Genomic DNA, 17202 nt, shown 5'->3' on the forward strand with positions numbered 1-17202 from the left:
AGGAGGGCACAGCCTAAAGAAGGAGCTTGAACTCTAACCAAATTGTGCCAGGATTTTATTACCACAGAGAATGCATTTCCTTGGAGTTTAAGCCAATTATCAGAATTTTCTGTAACCTGTAATCAAAGAACTCTACCTGTAGCAAAAAAAAAAAAAAAAAAAAAAGCTAACTAATTTGAAGTGATAAAAAGACTGTTATAAACTCATCATTTTATTTACTAATAGGAAAACAAAAGTTATTTCTGAAGAGTTTCCCTTTCATCTTACTCCTCCTCAGGCACTGTCTTAGTGCTTTTCTGTGATACCTTGAGTATTCCTAAGGTATTTGAATCGCTCTATGGTAAAGGCAATCCATAATAATAAAAGCATAATATGCTAATTAGACTGGACGACTTTCCAGACAAAGCTGGGGCTGTGAGGGAAGCCCAGGTCCCAGGTGCTGGTGGCCAGAGGGAAGCCCAGGTCCCAGGTGCCAGAGGGAAGCCAGTGCCGGCAGCCAGGGGAAGGAAGGCCTACTTGTGCACGAATTTTGTGCATCGGGCCTCTAGTCTATATATCCTATCTAATAAAAGAGAAACATGGTGCCGAAACCGGTTTGGCTCGGTGGATAGAGCGTCTGCCTGTGGACTGAAAGGTCCCAGGTTCGATTCCGGTCAAGGGCATGTACCTGGGTTGCGCGCACTTCCCCAGTGGGGGATGTGCAGGAGGCAGCTGATCGATGTTTCTCTCTCATCGATGTTTCTAGCTCTTTATCTCTCTCCCTTCCTCTCTGTAAAAAATCAATAAAATATATTAAAAAATTATTAAAAAAAAAAAAAAGAGAAACATGGTAATTAGCCATATGTCCGCTACCCTTCCCATTGACTAATCACACTCAGGGAAGTGTGATTAGTCAAATTAGTATGATATGCAAATTAACTGCCAGCCAAGATGGTGGCCGGCAGCCAGGCACCTTGAAGCTAACATGAGGCTTGCTTGCTTCAGTGACGGAGGATTCCAACGTTCCCCGCCTGCCTTGCCGGCCTCTGAGCTTGCAGTTTGAAACATAGTTACAAATATAGAAGCTAAACAAAACCCCAGAAACCTGCTTTCAGCCAGCCAGAATCTCAGAGCTGGAGTTGATACAGTGTTTCGATTATAGAAACCAAACAAACCAGATACCTGCTTTCAGCAGCAGAGGCCTCAGAGCTAGAGCCAGAGCTAAAGCTGGCCCAGAATAAAAAATAAAAAGAAAAAAAGGAGCGGTTGGGAGCTTCAGTCACCCCCAGCCTGAAAACAGCCCTCAGCTCCTCACCCAGACTGGCCAGGCACCCCACTGGGGACCCCCACCCTGAAGGGTGTGTGACCAGCTGCAAACAGCCATCATCCCCTCACCCAGGCTGGCCAGGTACCCCAGTGGGGACCCCCACCCTGATCCAGGACACCCTTCAGGGCAAACCAGCCAGCACCCACCCATGCACCAGGCCTCTATCCTATATAGTAAAGGGGTAATATGCCTCCCAGCACCAGGATAAGCATGACAGGGGACAGCGCCCCAACCCCCTGATCAGCCCTGCTCTGTGCCTGATAGGGGGGAGCTCCCCAACCCCCTGATCGTTCTGCGGCTGTGTGTGTGATAGGGTGAGGCGCCCCAACCCCCTGATCGGCCCTGCTCTGTGTGTGACAGGGTGCAGCGCCCCAACCCCCTGATCGGCCCTCCTCTGTGTGTGACAGGGTGCAGCACCCCAACACCCCCCCCCCCACGGGCCCTGCTCTGTGTGTGATGGAGTAGAGCCATAACCTCCCCATCGGCCCTGCCCTGAGTGTGAGTGTGGCGGCGCCCCAACCCCTGATCGGCCCTGCTCTGTGGGTGATAGAGGGCGGTGCCCCAACCCCCGCCCCCTCACGGGCCCTGCTCTGTGTGTGATGGGGTAGAGCCATAACCTCCCCATCGGCCCTGCCCTGAGTGTGACAGTGGCGGTGCCCCAACCCCCTGTTCGGCCCTGCTCTGTAGGTGATAGAGGGTGGCGCCCCTGCTCTGTGTGTGACAGGGGGCGGTGCCCCAACTCCCCTATCGGCCCTACTCTGTGAGTGACGGGGGGAGCTCCTCAACCCCCTGATCAGCCCTGCTCTGTGCGTGACAGGGGGGAGCTCCCCAACCCCCCCGATCGATCTTGCTCTGTGCGTGACAGGGTACGGAGCCCCAACCCCCCTGATGGGCCCTGCTCTGTGCATGATAGGGGCAGTGCCCCAACCCCCTGATTGGCCCTGCTCTGTGCGTGATAGGGGGTGGCGTCGCAACCTCCCCATCGACCCTGCCTTGAGTGTGACAGGGGATGGTGCCCCAACCCCCCAATCGGCCCTACCCTGAGCATGACTGAGGGTGGCATCGCAACCTCCCGATCCGCACTGCTCTGGGCATGACGGGGCGACGCCCCAACTCCCCAATCAGCCCCGCTCTGAGCCCGACCAGGGGCTGCACCTAGGGATTGGGCCTGCCCTCTGCCACCCGGGAGCAGGCCTAAGCCAGCAGGTTGTTATCTCCCAAGGGGTCCCAGACTGCGAGAGGGCACAGGCCGGGCTGAGGAACCTCCCCTCCCCCCCGAGAGCACATATTTTTGTGCACCGGGACTCTAGTATATATATAAAAGCCTAAGCAACCGTTGCAACTGTTATGACTGGCCGGTGGCTATGACGTGCACTGACCACCAGGGGACAGACACTCAATGCAGGATCTGCCCCCTGGTGGTCAGTGCGCTCCCACAGCCAACCTCCCACAGCCGGCCAACCTCCCGCAGTCCCTCCCCCGGGCCAGCCGGCCCCAATCGGCCCCCATCGCCGGCCAGGCCGAGAGACCCCACCCGTGCATGAATTCGTGCACCAGGCCTCTAGTACTCTCATAATTGCAGAACACAGCAAAAAGGGAGAGAAAAACCCCAAAACAAGAACAAGATGAACTATGAGAGGAACAAAATAATTTTGTTTAGGGACCTAATACTACATGATTTTAGGCCAAAAAGGAAATTAGGAGCCTACCTAATATTATTTTAACATAAAATAATGAAGAAAAACTCATTATTTTATGTTAAAAATATCAGGTAGGCAAAAATAAATGAATTATTTTGATGTTCAAGGTTTACTAATTTCTGGACCAGGGTCAACCTCAAACTAAAATTACTTAAATAAATGTCCCACTTACTAATTTCTCTAACCACTAGAAACTATGATACTTAGAATTCAAGGTTTTGCACTTCTCTGAATATGACCTTTGACTTTCCTACTTATGTACTATCAGAATGAATCACATACTGTCACATATTGTCTTAGGTCTGTCATGATACCAGAGCAACTATTTAGTCTATGTGCTGAACTAAACTCAGGATTCCCACTGTCATGCAATAGATCTACATCAAATGTTTAAAATTCTTAATGTGTGTTTAATAAGGACAAGATCACTATTCTCACAAATACAAATGCTTTATAGCAATTCCAATTAAAGGAATCTCTGATTGCAGCACTTCACAGGGACAGTAGTGTGCCTGTAACACACAAGGCAGTTACCCTCTGATTCTCCTTTGACTGCCCACAGGACCACCTTCAAGCCTTAGTAGTATACAAGAGAAACACTAATTATCTATTGGCAAATGAATAATAACTTTTCAACTAAGAATAATAAGAATTTACAGCAAAATCTCCTTCAATTACTAAGCCCAACATATTAATAAGGTAGACTAAAATTTATAGACCCCCAAAGGGAAAAAACTCTAATAGTGAAGTTTTAGGATACATATAGTAGGTTTTGCTTGAAAGTGGCACTGTAATTTTCAATATTTTTTCCCTATTAAGGAATAGTTGTTCTATAAAATATAATTCTGTACCCACCTCTGTGAATGATTTTCAAGTTTTCCTTTAAGTGGTTTAGTGCTTTCACAGTCTGTGGAGAAAAAGCAGAGATGGGATAAACAACTTCCTTTTAATCAAACAGCACAATAGTTTATCTTAAGTAACAGCCCACATAGCCCACTGCACTCTTGTAAGCTTAATGTTTCAACATCCTGTGCAATTTTTGTCAACTGAAGATGCTGAATGTTGATTTTAAATTTAAAAACTTAGTTGCCCTGACAGCTAAAAAGAAAACCCTTTACAATTTTTTAGTAAGTCATTAACAAGTTGTATAATATTTCTTATTTCTTCAAACTCTTCAAGAATAGAAATATGTAGTATAAGAAAAGTCCAACAGGCTGGATCCATTATCAACCCTGACTTAGTTAAGTTCTTTCAAAGTCTCAGTTTCTCACAATCATTCACCCTCATTGGGTGCTGAGCCTTCAAAGTAACTTTTGCAGCAGAGCCATGTGTCTCTAATGTCTCAAACAGTCAGGCTTGCGAGTTCATAGAGTTATTAATTAGCAAGAAGAGATTAATCAACCTGGCTGGGTGGCTCAATTGGTTGGAGCGCCATCCCAAAGGTTGCGAGTTTGATTCCCATTCAGGGCACATGCCTAGGTTGGGAGTTCAACCTCCAGTCTGGTAGCAAACAGGAAGGCAACTGACCAATGTTTCTCTCACATCAAAGTTTCTCTCTCTCTTATTCTAAAAATCAATGAGCATATCCTCAGGGAAGAATTTTAAAAGAGAGACTTAAATCAAAGTAATTTTAAATGTTGTGCTTAATATACAAGGTGATCACCAAGGCTAGTAACATAGGCAAATACATAATACAGTATTTATTAATATACATATACTACACATATTTCATTATACAATAAAATAATTTTATCTATGTTTTCTAACTTCATAATCACCTTGTACAGTGCTTAAAAACAAGATTCTGGAATTAGGCTGCCTGGGCTTAAAGCATTTACCAGTTAAAATTATATAAACTTCAAAGCAAATTAATTGCTCAATCTCTCCATATTTCAGATCTGTCATCTGTAAACAAGTTACACTATTTACCATAGAGAGTTGCTATGAAGATAAAAATGTCATAAGATCTTGGCCTGATATAAATAAGCATTCAATAATCACTAGCTGTTTTCATTATGCTACTATTGTTTCTATGAATACTAACAAATTCCAAGGTAATATTGGCTATGGTATACTGGAGACAGATGACTAAATTGATCAATATAAAATTTCCTAGACCAGTCAGAACAATTAACAAGTTTCTAGTAAAACTCTGCTTCTTTTTATAAAATATATGTAAGGTTATATATCTTAACATTTAGCTAATTAAACATTTAATTTTAAGCATTAAATAAGCTAAATAACTTAAAACGTTAACAAGAGACCTGTAATTTTTAAACTAATGTTTAAACTAACATTAAACATTAATGATTAAGTAGGATAAAATGCAATGGACAGACAACCTATGCTGGATATTGAGGATGCAGGAAAGGGAGAGTAGAGAATTTAATGCAACTAGGTATCTTACAGCTTCCTATAAAATTTAGTTGACATATCCACTAAGCCAGATTGTGATCAGAGTCTCAGGGGTTTCTAAGAATCTTATTAACTTTACGCTATCACAGAAAATTATCTTCGGAAAAAATAATTATGAACAACCTTTGTCAACTAAAACAGGAGTGGGCAAACTTTTTGACTTGAGGGCCACAATGGGTTCTTAAACTGGACCGGAGGGCCGGAACAAAAGCATGGATGGAGTGTTTGTGTGAACTAATATAAATTCAAAGTAAACATCATTACATAAAGGGTACGGTCTTTTTTTTTTTTTTAGTCTTATTCATTTCAAACGGGCCGGATCCGGCCCGCAGGCCGTAGTTTGCCCACGGCTGAACTAAAAGATTCAAAGCAAGAAAGGAAATAATCATGACCCCACTTTCAAGACAATAAAAACGTAAGTAAAAAAGTACCTCTTTTCGTTTTGGTATTCAGGTAAAAGTGAATTGACCAAATAAGCAATAATGCTGGTTAATGAAATTGCTGGTCAAAAATTTAAATAGTTTAGTCTGCATAGCCCAACTCTTAAACCATGAAGAGTTTTAAATAAGAGACTTCAAGGATACTGTTGTGATTCTGATTAATTTAGGCATAAGCATGATAATACATATTTAAAACATATTAAAAATAGTTAAACCAACAGTGGAAAAGGGAACATATTTAAAAATAGTTAAACCAACAGTGGAAAAGGGAACAGAAAATTGCTTGTTCTAATCTTACTGACAGCACAATCTATTGTGGTTGATTGTGACTCTGTACTACGGACCACATTTTGAAAATAGTTCTTTATGATTGTGTCAATTACCCCAAAGAAGGGGTTCAGTCTCTGTCCCTTTACCAGTGATCCTCCAGGAAAGTCAGTAAAATTCTGTGAAGGATATCTGCGCATGTGCATCAAATGCCAGCAGCATCTTTACATGAGCACAGAGAGAATGAACAATTTGAAAACCAGGTACTTACTGCTAAAGTGATTTTGCCTAAAATTTCTTCTGGAATAACATCATCTAATACACTATATACATATTTGTAAAACTTATCAAACGAGGTAGACATGAGTTCCATACAGATCCAACAGTCACCCTATAAAATAACAAATATGTTACTCTTATACATCATATTATGTACCATTTTCCTTCACTTAAAACAGAAATACAATTAACAAAAAAGCAATCTTCATTTTAAAAAAAATCTTGTAGAAATTTTTGGTTCCTTATTAAAGATCTGGACAGAACATTCTCCTCATGCTTAAACACAAACTGATTAGCCCAATTTTCCCCACTCTTAATTGTAAAGGCAGGAACAGTCTTACATAGAAAACTTTTGAGCTTTATACGAATTTCAAATATTGCCATAATTAAATATACAAATAGAAAACGTGGAAAACTGTTCATTCTCACTAACAAATAGATTACAGTTACCTTGATATACTATAAAAACTTCTTAATAAGTAAATAAAATAAGAGACAGAAGAAAACAGATAAAGTAAACCCAATGCCTTAAAAGTTATTGCTCAAATGCTCTCTGGAGCAGTTTACAAGTCATCCCACTCTCAGCAACCCCTTGCCTTGCCTTGTTGTTCTTTGAATGACCCATATCATCTTTTAATATAAAATATAACTTATTTATTTTATTATGTTTTTCATCTACATTTCCTACGCTCTACCAGGACAGGGGCTCAATGAACAATCCTTAAATGAATGAATGCTGGCTATAATTAAACTGGATCATTCAAAAACTGATGGCAGCATTATAGAGGGTTTTAAAACAGTCTGAAGGCAACTGGACAATAAAGCAAGAGAAATAAAAGTATTTATACCCTTTCACAGAATTATGACTGGGATCTAACTTAAAGAAACAGTCCAGAAATTACAAAAACAAAAACAAACTAGAAACCACTAAACTATCCCACAAGAGGAAATGGTACATCATTAAAGGAATTATCTAAAATTAAATTATTTTAAAATGATACAGTTCATGAGAGGTATGCATGAGCAAAATGCAGACCCTAAGTAATACCATGATTATAACACTACTAGAGGCCCGGTGCACGGATCCATGCACTAGTGGGGACCCTCGGCCTGGCCTACGGGGATCGGGCTGAAACCAGCTCTCTGACATCCCCCAGGGGTCCTGAATTGCGAGAGGGCGCAGGCCAGGCTGTGCGCCAGGCCTCTAAGATGCATATAAGATCTTTGGTTAATCTCTTCCCGCCCTCCTCTCTCTCCCCTTCCCTCTGAGATTCATCAGTCTGTTCCATGTTTACATGCCTGTGGTTTCTGCTCCTGCACTGAGCACCTGCCCCCTACCGGTTGGATGGTCACTTAGGCTTTTATATATATAGAATAGAGGCCCGGTGCACAAAAATTTGTGCACTTGGGGGGGTGGGGGAGTCCCTCAGCCCGGCCTGTGCCCTCTCACAGTCTGGGACCCCTTGGGAGATAACGACCTGCTGGCTTAGGCCTGCTCCCGGGTGGCAGAGGGCAGGCCCAATCCCTAGGTGCAGCCCCTGGTCGGGCTCAGAGCAGGGCTGATTGGGGAGTTGGGGCGCTGCCCCCTGTCATGCACAGAGCAGGGCGATCGGGAGGTTGTGATGCCGCCCCCTGTCATGCACAGAGCAGGGCGATCGGGAGGTTGTGATGCCACCCTCAGTCACGCTCAGGGTAGGGCCGATTGGGGGGTTGGGGCATCGCCCCCTGTCACACTCAAGGCAGGGTCGATGGGGAGGTTGCGGCGCCACCCCCTGTCACGCACAGAGCAGGGCCAATCAGGGGGTTGGGGCACTGCCCCCTGTCACTCACAGAGCAGGGCCCATCAGGGGGTTGGGGCGCCGCCCTCTATCACCCACAGAGCAGGGCCGATCAGGGGGTTGGGTCGCTGCCACTCTCACACTCAGGGCAGGGCCGATGGGGAGGTTATGGCTCTACCCCGTCACACACAGAGCAGGGCCCATAGGGGGGGCGGGGGGGTTGGGGTGCCGCACCCTGTCACACACAGAGCAGGGCCGATCAGGGGGTTGGGGCGCCGCACCCTGTCACACACAGAGCCGCAGGGCGATCAGGGGGTTGGGGAGCTCCCCCCTATCAGGCACAGAGCAGAGCTGATCAGGGGGTTGGGGCGCCTTCCCCTGTCACGAACAGAGCAGGGTGGATAGGGAGGTTGTGGCCCCGCACCCTGTCACACACAGAGCCGCAGGGCGATCAGGGGATTTGGGCGCTGCCCCCTGTCACACTGATCCCGGTGCCAGGAGGCCTCGCGGCTCCGCTGATCCCGGTGCTGGGAGGCATATTACTCTTTTACTATATAGGGTAGAGGCCTAGTGCACGGGTGGGGGCCGGCTGGTTTGCCCTGAAGGGTGTCCTGGATCAGGGTGGGGGTCCCCACTGGGGTGCCTGGCCAGCCTGGGTGAGGGGATAATGGCTGTTTGCAGCTGGTCACACACCCTTCAGGGTGGGAGTCCTCACTGGGGTGCCTGGCCAGTCTGGGTGAGGGGCTGAGGGCTGTTTTCAGGCTGGGGGTGACTGAAGCTCCCAACTGCTCCTTTTTTTCTTTTTATTCTGGGCCAGCTTTAGCTTTGAGGCTTGGCTCCAGCTCTTAGGCCTCCACTGCTGAAAGTAGGTTTTCTGGCCTTTGCTTACAATGTTGCGATCCTGCTGGCTGAAGCCCGGCGGACTAAAGCAGGTTTCTGGGGTTTTGTTTAGCTTCTATATTTGTTACATAGTTGCTTAGAGTTGCAGCTCAGAGGCCTGCAGCGGCAGGCGGGGAACGTTGGAGTCCTCTGTCACTGAAGCAAGCAAGCCTCATGTTAGTTTCAAGCTGCCTGGCTGCCGGCCGCCATCTTGGCTGGCAGTTAATTTGCATATCACCCTAATTAGCCAATGGGAAGGGTAGCAGTCGTACGCTAATTACCATGTTTCTCTTTTATTAGATAGGATAAAAGTATTTGCACACATGAACAAGTACTACAAAGTACCTTGTAAGAGTGAAAACAACTATCAGGATGATACAAAAAAATTACCTAAAAATTATTTTGGCCCTGATCGGTTTGGCTCAGTGGATAGAGTGTCGGCCTGTGGACTGTAGAGTCCCGGGTTCGATTCCAGTCAAGGGCATGTACCTTAGTTGCGGGCACATCCCCAGTAGGGGGTGTGCAGGAGGCAGCTGATCGATGTTTCTCTCTCATAGATGTTTCTAACTCTCTATCCCTCTCCCTTCCTCGCTGTAAAAAAAAAAATCAATAATATATATTTTAAAAAATAAAAATAAATAAAAATTATTTTGTATGTTGTCACTAACCTATGGATCCAGCTGTACCCTCCGAAACTTTCCACCACTAATCTTCCCCTCATGCCTGACCTATGATCGAGATAAGGGTTCCTAAAGACAAAATCTAGATAAAACTAATAACATACTTATGTATCACCAGTAGCCACTTAGAAAAATGTTTACAGAGACACCACTAACAATAAAAAGGAAACCTATAAAGCACCTAAGAATATATCTAACAAAAGAAGCAAAATGTTTACGAAAACAAGTATGAAATGTTACTAAAGGCCATAACAATCTGACTAAATACAGAGGAAAAGCATGCTTACAAATGTGAAGGCTCAAATCATAAAGATGCCAAATTCCCCTCCAAAGTAACCTAAGAATTTAGTTAGATTCTAATCAAAATTATCATGCACCAGGACAAGCTTATCCTAAAACTTATGTAGAAAAGTAGAGCCAAGCATAGCTCACACAATTTTTAAAAAGGATTGATCTACTAGACAAAGACCTTTATGTAAAGCCTTCACAATAAAAGATAGTGTATTAATATGGGGGCAGGGTAAATATGCCAGTGGATCAGATTAAAAACCCATGCACCTAGGCAATTTGATAGCAAAGCAAGCAGTGACTAAAGGATGGACTATTCCATGAATGCTGCTGAGACCAGTAGCCTTCCATATAAAAAAATGTTAAATTAGGTCATTACGTCAAGTTATTCACAAACAAAAATACAAAAACTCCCAAATGCAACTTTTAAAAAGCAAACGTTTAAAACATTTTTGTTTTGAAAGTCTAAGACTTCAGGGTGGGGAAAAAATTTCTTCCCATACACGTACATATGTGAAAAGAATAAATCAAAAAGAGTTAGACCTGTCAATTTTAACTCCACTATAATGAATACTTTTGTATGATAACGGATACCATACCAAAAGTTCAAAAATAAGACAAGAACATCTATTTGGATGTAAAGAAACAAAGGATACTCTGGATAATAAAGCATATGCTAAATTTATTATGAACAGACAAAACTTAATAGAATGGCAAAGGTATATGAAGAGGCAAGTCACAGAAAAGAAACCTGAACACACAAGTAAAAAAATTCTGTACTTCACCAGTGATTAGGTAAATGTAATTTTAAAAGTGAGATACCACTTCACGCCACCTGACTGCCCAAACTGAAACATTTAATAGTACCAGATACTAGCAATGGGACCTGTGACAACAAATGCACACGGCCTACCCAACATGCCACCCTTTGTTCTGTACAGTGTGCCCAGATAGACCTACATATCCGTCTTCCTTGTAAAGTAGGGCGGCCAATGAAATGTCAGCGCAAAGGGTTGCTGATTCCAGGGCAGCCCTTTTAGTTCTCCCTGCTTCTCTTGCCACCTGTGGCCATGACAGCTGTACGCTAGGAGTCAACTTGGACCATGAGGCGATCTTAACCATGAAAACCACACACTAGGTAAGAGACGAGGCAATCTTAATCATGAAAACCACACACTAGGTAAGCCACTATGAGTCTCCAGTGTTGACAACTGAGTTCAATTCCTGACAGAGAAATTATCATTCTGACTAGTAGGAATATAAGTTAGGATAACAGAAATACGACAACATCCACTAAAGTTGAAGATCTTCATTATCATTTAACCTAGCAACTAGACTGCTAGGTATGGATTCTACAGAATCTGTAACCTAAGTTGTCAAGGAAACATGCAAAAGGAAGTTCATTTTTACTTTTATAATTGCAAAAAATTAGAAACTACCAACACTAAAATTATTAAACCTTTAAAAAGTGGTATATTTATTCATCAGAATATTACATAGCTGTTCAAATAAATTAACCAAATCTATAGAGGATGGGGCAAAAGTAGGTTTAGTTGTTCATAGAGGAAATAATACAATAAATAACACAAGAATAAACTCTGTTTCATGTACTCACAACTGCAAACCTATTTTGCCTCACCCTGTATTAGCGAGCTCTATTTGCAGGGACACATTTTGAATACTATGATGATTCCATCTAGGTAAACTTGGAAAATACATAACGCAATACTATGTATTACTTAGGAGGGATAATAAATAATAAATAAATAATAAATAAAAACAAGTTGAAGGACGCATTAATTTCAAGGTAGTGTTTAGATTGGGAGATTAAAAGGGGAAATGGGATGGGGACTTCTATTGTATCTATAATTTAAACACAAATAAAGAGCAAATAAGCCAAAATGTTAATCTGTGATGTGGCTACACTGCTATTCCCTGCAATTTTCTGTATGTTTGAAATATTTCATAGTTTTAAAAAAAAAAGTAAGAACTACCATAAGAAACGAGCAAAATAAACCAAAATATGTAGAAAAAAAGAAAAGAGGTGACCAGAATAAAAAAATTAAATTAGAAAATAGAAAAATACAGAAAATTAATGTAACTGAATGTTGAATCACTTAAAGATTAATAAATATGAGCCGGGCCGGTGTGGCTCAGTGGTTGAACACTGACTGACCTAGAAACCTAAAAGGAAGTCACGCCCGATTCCAGATCAGAGCACATGCCCGGGGTTGTGGTGGTTATGCAGGAGGTAGCTGACCAATAATTCTCTTTCATCACTGATGTTTCTAACTCTAACTCTCTCTCCCTCTCTCTTCCTCTCTGAAATCAATAAAAATAAATTTTTAAAATAAAATAAAAATAAATTTGATAAACCTCTAGCCAGACTAATCAGGAAAAAATAGAGAAGGTGCAAATTACCTACATCATGAATGAGAGAAGGAGAGGGCGGAAACATCACAATAGATTCTACAAATATTAAGATGATAATAAAGGACTATCATAAATAATTCTATGCCAATTAATGTGACAATTTAGATGAAAGGGTCAAATTTCTTCAAGTAAATTTACCACCCAAGATCACTTTAGAAGAAACAGATACCTTGAATAGAATTCTATCTTTGAAAGAAATTGATTTATAGTTGAACATCTTCCCACACAAAAAACTCCATGTTCAAATGGCTTCATTGGTGATTTCTATCAAATATTTACAGAAGAAATAATACCAATTCCATAAATTCTTCCAGAAAACTGAAAATGGGGTATTATTTCCCAACTCATTCTATAAGGCTAGCATTACACTGATACAAAGCAAAAAAATAAAACCATTATAAGAAAATTACAGATGAATATCTCTCATGGCATGCATATAAAACTTTTAAATAAAATTTTAGCAAATTTAACAATATATAAAAAAATAATACATAATAATCATGTGGTTTTAGCCCAGAAAGATAAGGCTGGTTTAACATTTGAAAAGCAATCCATGTAACTTACCATATTTTACAAAGAAACATTTAGCATACAATCATCTCAAGAATGTATAAAAACAATTTGACAAAACTCTAATATCCATTCCTGAAAAAAACTCTCAGCAAACTAGTAACAGAAGGGAACTTCTTCAGCCAAACAAAGAACATCTATGGAAAACCTACAGCTAACATAATTAATGGTGAAAGGCTGAATGCTTCCCTCCTAAGATCAGAAACATAACAAGGATGTCCACTCTCACCATTTCTATCCAATAGCAGTGCACCAGAGGATTCTAGCTAGTGCAATAAGAAATGAAAGAAAAAGAAAAAAACAACAACAAAAATGGAGGTAGGGAGGAAGGGAGTGAAGGAAGAAAAAAGAAAGGAAAGAGAGTATGAGAGAGAAAGAGCGAGAGCAAAGAGAGAGAGAGAGAGAGAGAGAGAGAGAGAGAGAGAGAGAGAGAGAGAGAGAGAGAGAGAAACCCAAATTGGAAAGACAGAAATAAAGGCTCTTTATTCACAGATGACATGATAATCTATGTAGAAAATGTGATAAAATTTACAAAAAGCTTCCAAAATTCATTGAGTTTAATAAGGTTCCACTACACAAGATTAAAAACAAAAAACAAAAAAACAAGAATAGAGACAGCGAGATCCATGTGAGAGAGACACATCAATAGGTTACCTCCCACAGGCACCTCAACCCAGGTGGGGATGTAACCTGCAATCCAGGTACGGTGCCCTTGACTGGGAATTGAACCCCAGACTCTTCAGTGTGTGAGGTGATGCACTAATTGCTGAGCACACCAGCCAAGATGCCAGCTTTTTTTTTCTTTTTTCTTTTTTCTTTCCTTTCCTTTCTTTTCTCTTTTCTTTCCTTTCCTTCTCTTTTTCTTTCTTTTCCTTTCTCTTTCTCTCTCTTTTTTTTTTGTCCAAGGGAACAGCATCCCACGTAAAGGTAATAGCTAGTATGAAGTCATAAGAACCTGACTGAGCTTGCTTACCTGTTCCTATCTGTTTAGGAATGGAAAGAAGGTTGCTGTCTGCTGTTGCTGGAACACAGTAGGCAAAGAGCAGAACCATAAAGGAGACATAAACAGCAATCAGATAGTGAGAAGCTTTGCAAGTAAAGTGCAAAGTTTATTCTCAGTGCAATTCTCCGGGGTCAGGCTACCTGATTTACCATTTAAGATCACTCTGCTGCATGGGGAATGAACATAGAGAGGCAGGACTGGAGGATATGGAAAGACTGGTTAGACTGTGGCTTGGGCCAAGATTATAGCAGTGAGATGGCAAGGAAGGCCACCGTAGGTATTAGGTTATATTTTGGAGGTAGAGCCAGTAGAACTTACTGACTGGAATGTAAGGAAATAAGAGGAATGAAGATAACTCCTGACCTTTTGGCCTATGTACTTAGGCTGATATGACCAATTGTGGAGATAAATCCTAGGGGTGATGAGGGTTTGGGAAGTGAGGTAGTAAGTTGAGAGTTCTCAATCTGTGTTCATCTTAATTTTGAGTTGCCTATCAAATATCCAAATGGAGATATTGGTTAGGCAGTTGTACGAGCCTAGAGTTCAGGGGAGAAGTCAGGGTTGGGGGGGGGGGGAAGAAAACTAAAAAGAAAACAAGAATCAATTGTATTTCTACATATTAGTCACAACATAAGAGGAAATATTTTTTTTAAATCTCACTTATTAAAACATCAAAGTATATCACGTACTTAATTTAACAAATAATGTGAAAGACTTATATGGTAAAAACTATAAAATATTGCTGAAAAATGTTTTAAAGATGTAAATAAATGAAATAAAATACCATGTTAATCGGTCATTAGACTTAATACTGTTAAAATATTGATACTCTCCCAACAGATGTATAGATTCAAAATAATCCCAATCAACAATTCTGGGGATTTGTTTTTATAAAAACTGACAAGCAGATACCAAAACCAATATAGAAACGAAAAGGGCCTCAAATAGCTAAAACTTATTTTTTAAGAAAAATGAATTTTAAAGACCAGTAAGTACTACATGATCTCAAAACTTTCTATAAAGCTAGAATAATCAAGACGGTGTGAAACTGGTGCAAAGAGAGACAAAACAGATGAATGGAACAAACTAGATAGTCCAGAAATAGACCCACACACTGATTCCTGGCAAAACTACAAAGGATATCCAAATGCAAAAAAAGCAAACATCAATCCACACCTCTCACCACATAAAAACTAATTCTAAATGGATAATATAATTGTGATGTCTAAAACTATAAAAGTATGAGAAACATAAAATTTGAGTGCAACAAAAATTCCTTAGATAAAACACCAAAAGCACAATGCATAAAAGAAAAAAACAGACAAGTTGTCCTACATCAATATTAAAAACTTACGCTTTCTAAAATAAATATTTAAGTCCTAGCTGGTTTGGCTCAGTGGATAAAGCATTAGCCTGCGGACTGAAGGGTCCCATGTTCAATTCCGGTCAAGGGCACGTACCTGGGTTTGGGCTTCATACCCAGTAGGGGGCATACAGGAGGCAGCCAATCAATGATTTTCTCTCATCATTTATGTTTGTATCTCTCCCTCCCTCTCCCTTCCTCTCTGAAATCAATAGAAATATATTTTTTTTAAAAAAAAACACAATTAAAATGTATAACAGATAAGACACAGACATGGGGGGGGACAAACATTTGCAATCATATATCTGACTAGTGGCCCAGTGCATGAAATTCATGCACATTATAAGGGAATTAGAGAAAATATTTTAATATTGCGGGTATCTGGCTCCCTCCTGTCAGAGTCTGGCCGGCACCCATGGGGACACAGCGTCAAGTCCCTGTCAGCGCCCGCAGAGACCCAGCATCAAGTCCCACTGGTGCCACAAGACCGAGTCAAGTCCTGGGTGCGAGTATCTGGCTCCCTCCTCCCTCCTGTCAGAGTCTGGGCCGGTGCCCGCTGGGACGCAGCATCAAGTCTCCACCCACCTGCGCACCTCACTGAGCACGCAGCCCCATCCACCCATGCGTTCCTGCCGAATACACAGCCTCCTGGTGATTGGTCGTTATGGCATGAGGGCATCACGACCACAGGCTTTTTTAAATATATAGATAATAAACCTGTATCCAGAATAACATTTTTCTTAAAAAACTCCCAAAACTCAATAGTAAGAAAATAAGCAAAACAATTAAGAAAATGACAAAAAGATTTGAATAGAAACTGCATCGAAGGAGACAGCTGGCAAGTAAGCACAGGAAAAGCTGTTTAACAGTATTTGTCATTAGAAAAATGAAAATTAAAAATGCAATGAGATTCCACTCTAAATCTATTAGAGTGGCTAAAAATTAAAAAGACACGCCGAAACCGGTTTGGCTCAGTGGATGGAGCGTCGGCCTGCGGACTGAAAGGTCCCAGGTTCGATTCCGGTCAAGGGCATGTGCCTGGGTTGCGGGCATATCCCCAGTGGGAGATGTGCGGGAGGCAGCTGATCGATGTTTCTCTCTCATCAATGTTTCTAACTCTCTGTCTCTCTCCCTTCCTCTCTGTAAAAAATCAATAAAATATATTTAAAAAAAAAAAAAAAAAGACAGACACCCCAACTGTTGAAAAGATGTGGAAGAAATAAACGCTCATCCACCACCACTGGAAGCTGCAAATGCAACTACAGTTGACCCTTGAACAACATGGGTTTAAACTTCGAATGTTCATTTAAATGCAGATTTTTTTTCAATATACAGCCACCCCACCATATCCCTAGTTTCACATCCTCCTAGTCAACCAACTGTGGATCAAAAACAGTTATTTTGGATCTGCAGTGGGGAATCTGAGAATGCAGGGCGCCGATTGCATGCATTGTTCTATGCTATCTTACATAGGGAACTTGAGCATCTCTGGATTTGGGTACTGGTGAAGTGCCTAGAACCATCCTCTGCAGATACTGAGGGACAACTCTCATTAAGTTTGTGGGGAGTTAAAAGTTACATGCAGATTTTCAATGGTCAGCGCCCCAACCCTCAAGTTGTTCAAAAGTCAACTGGACTTTTGAAAATAGTTTGCCCATTTTTAAAAAAACTGAAACATACGATCCAGCCATCCCACTTCCAGGTATTTAACCCAAGGGAAATAAAATCATACGTCCACTCAAATCCTTGTACACAAATACTCACAGCAGTTTTACTGTAATAGATAAAAACTGGAAACAAC

At 41.6% G+C, this 17202-nt stretch overlaps 1 protein-coding gene across 9 annotated transcripts in view; it reads right to left on the minus strand.

Annotated features, from left to right (window-relative positions):
• The window catches only part of MAP2K4 (mitogen-activated protein kinase kinase 4), a 114214-nt gene that overhangs the window by 19269 nt on the left and 77743 nt on the right, over positions 1 to 17202 (minus strand). For 8 of the 9 annotated variants that reach the window (XM_059668595.1, XM_059668587.1, XM_059668593.1 and 5 more), the window contains 2 exons: positions 6400 to 6519; positions 3862 to 3913 (listed from right to left, as the gene is read on the minus strand). In XM_059668595.1, coding sequence (XP_059524578.1) covers positions 3862 to 3913; positions 6400 to 6519 — 172 coding nt within the window. The remainder of the gene's footprint in view (positions 1 to 3861; positions 3914 to 6399; positions 6520 to 17202) is intronic. The other variant, XM_059668594.1, reaches the window with a different exon arrangement.

Source organism: Myotis daubentonii, chromosome 16 (genome assembly GCF_963259705.1).
Source record: "Myotis daubentonii chromosome 16, mMyoDau2.1, whole genome shotgun sequence".
Taxonomy (NCBI): Eukaryota; Metazoa; Chordata; class Mammalia; order Chiroptera; family Vespertilionidae; genus Myotis; species Myotis daubentonii.